The following is a 348-nucleotide window of genomic DNA, read 5'->3' on the forward strand; positions in this document are numbered from 1 at the left end:
GAACTTGGAATGGACTCCATGATGGCTGTTGAAATTAAGCAAATTTTTGAACGAGAGTTTGATATTTTTCTTTCTGCACAAGAAATACGAACTCTTACTTTCGCGAAACTCATAAAGATGTCCGATAGAAACATGAATGACAATATTATGTATGACAAAGAGGAACTCGGCACAGAGAAGCTAGATACTATAAAATATTTAGTTGGTATTGTAAAAAATGAAGATTTCATTTCACAAACCTGTGTTGATCTTTCTACTAAAAAACAGAACACTACGACTGAAGTATTTCTTATACCGGGTCTCGACGGATGTGGAACTGTATTTAATCACTTAGCACCAAATATTGAA

General features: G+C 33.9%; 1 protein-coding gene across 1 annotated transcript; it reads left to right on the top strand.

The window, feature by feature from the left end:
* Positions 1-3: 3 nt before the first annotated feature.
* LOC105460177 (fatty acid synthase-like) lies at positions 4-342 on the top strand (the record flags this gene model as incomplete). Its single annotated transcript, XM_011706617.1, has 1 exon — positions 4-342. A coding segment is annotated over one exon (339 nt), but the record flags the coding sequence as incomplete, so codon positions are not given.
* Between the last annotated feature and the right edge of the window lie 6 nt (positions 343-348).

This window comes from Wasmannia auropunctata, unplaced genomic scaffold (assembly GCF_000956235.1).
Source record: "Wasmannia auropunctata unplaced genomic scaffold, wasmannia.A_1.0 LD327096.1, whole genome shotgun sequence".
NCBI classification, from domain to species: Eukaryota; Metazoa; Arthropoda; class Insecta; order Hymenoptera; family Formicidae; genus Wasmannia; species Wasmannia auropunctata.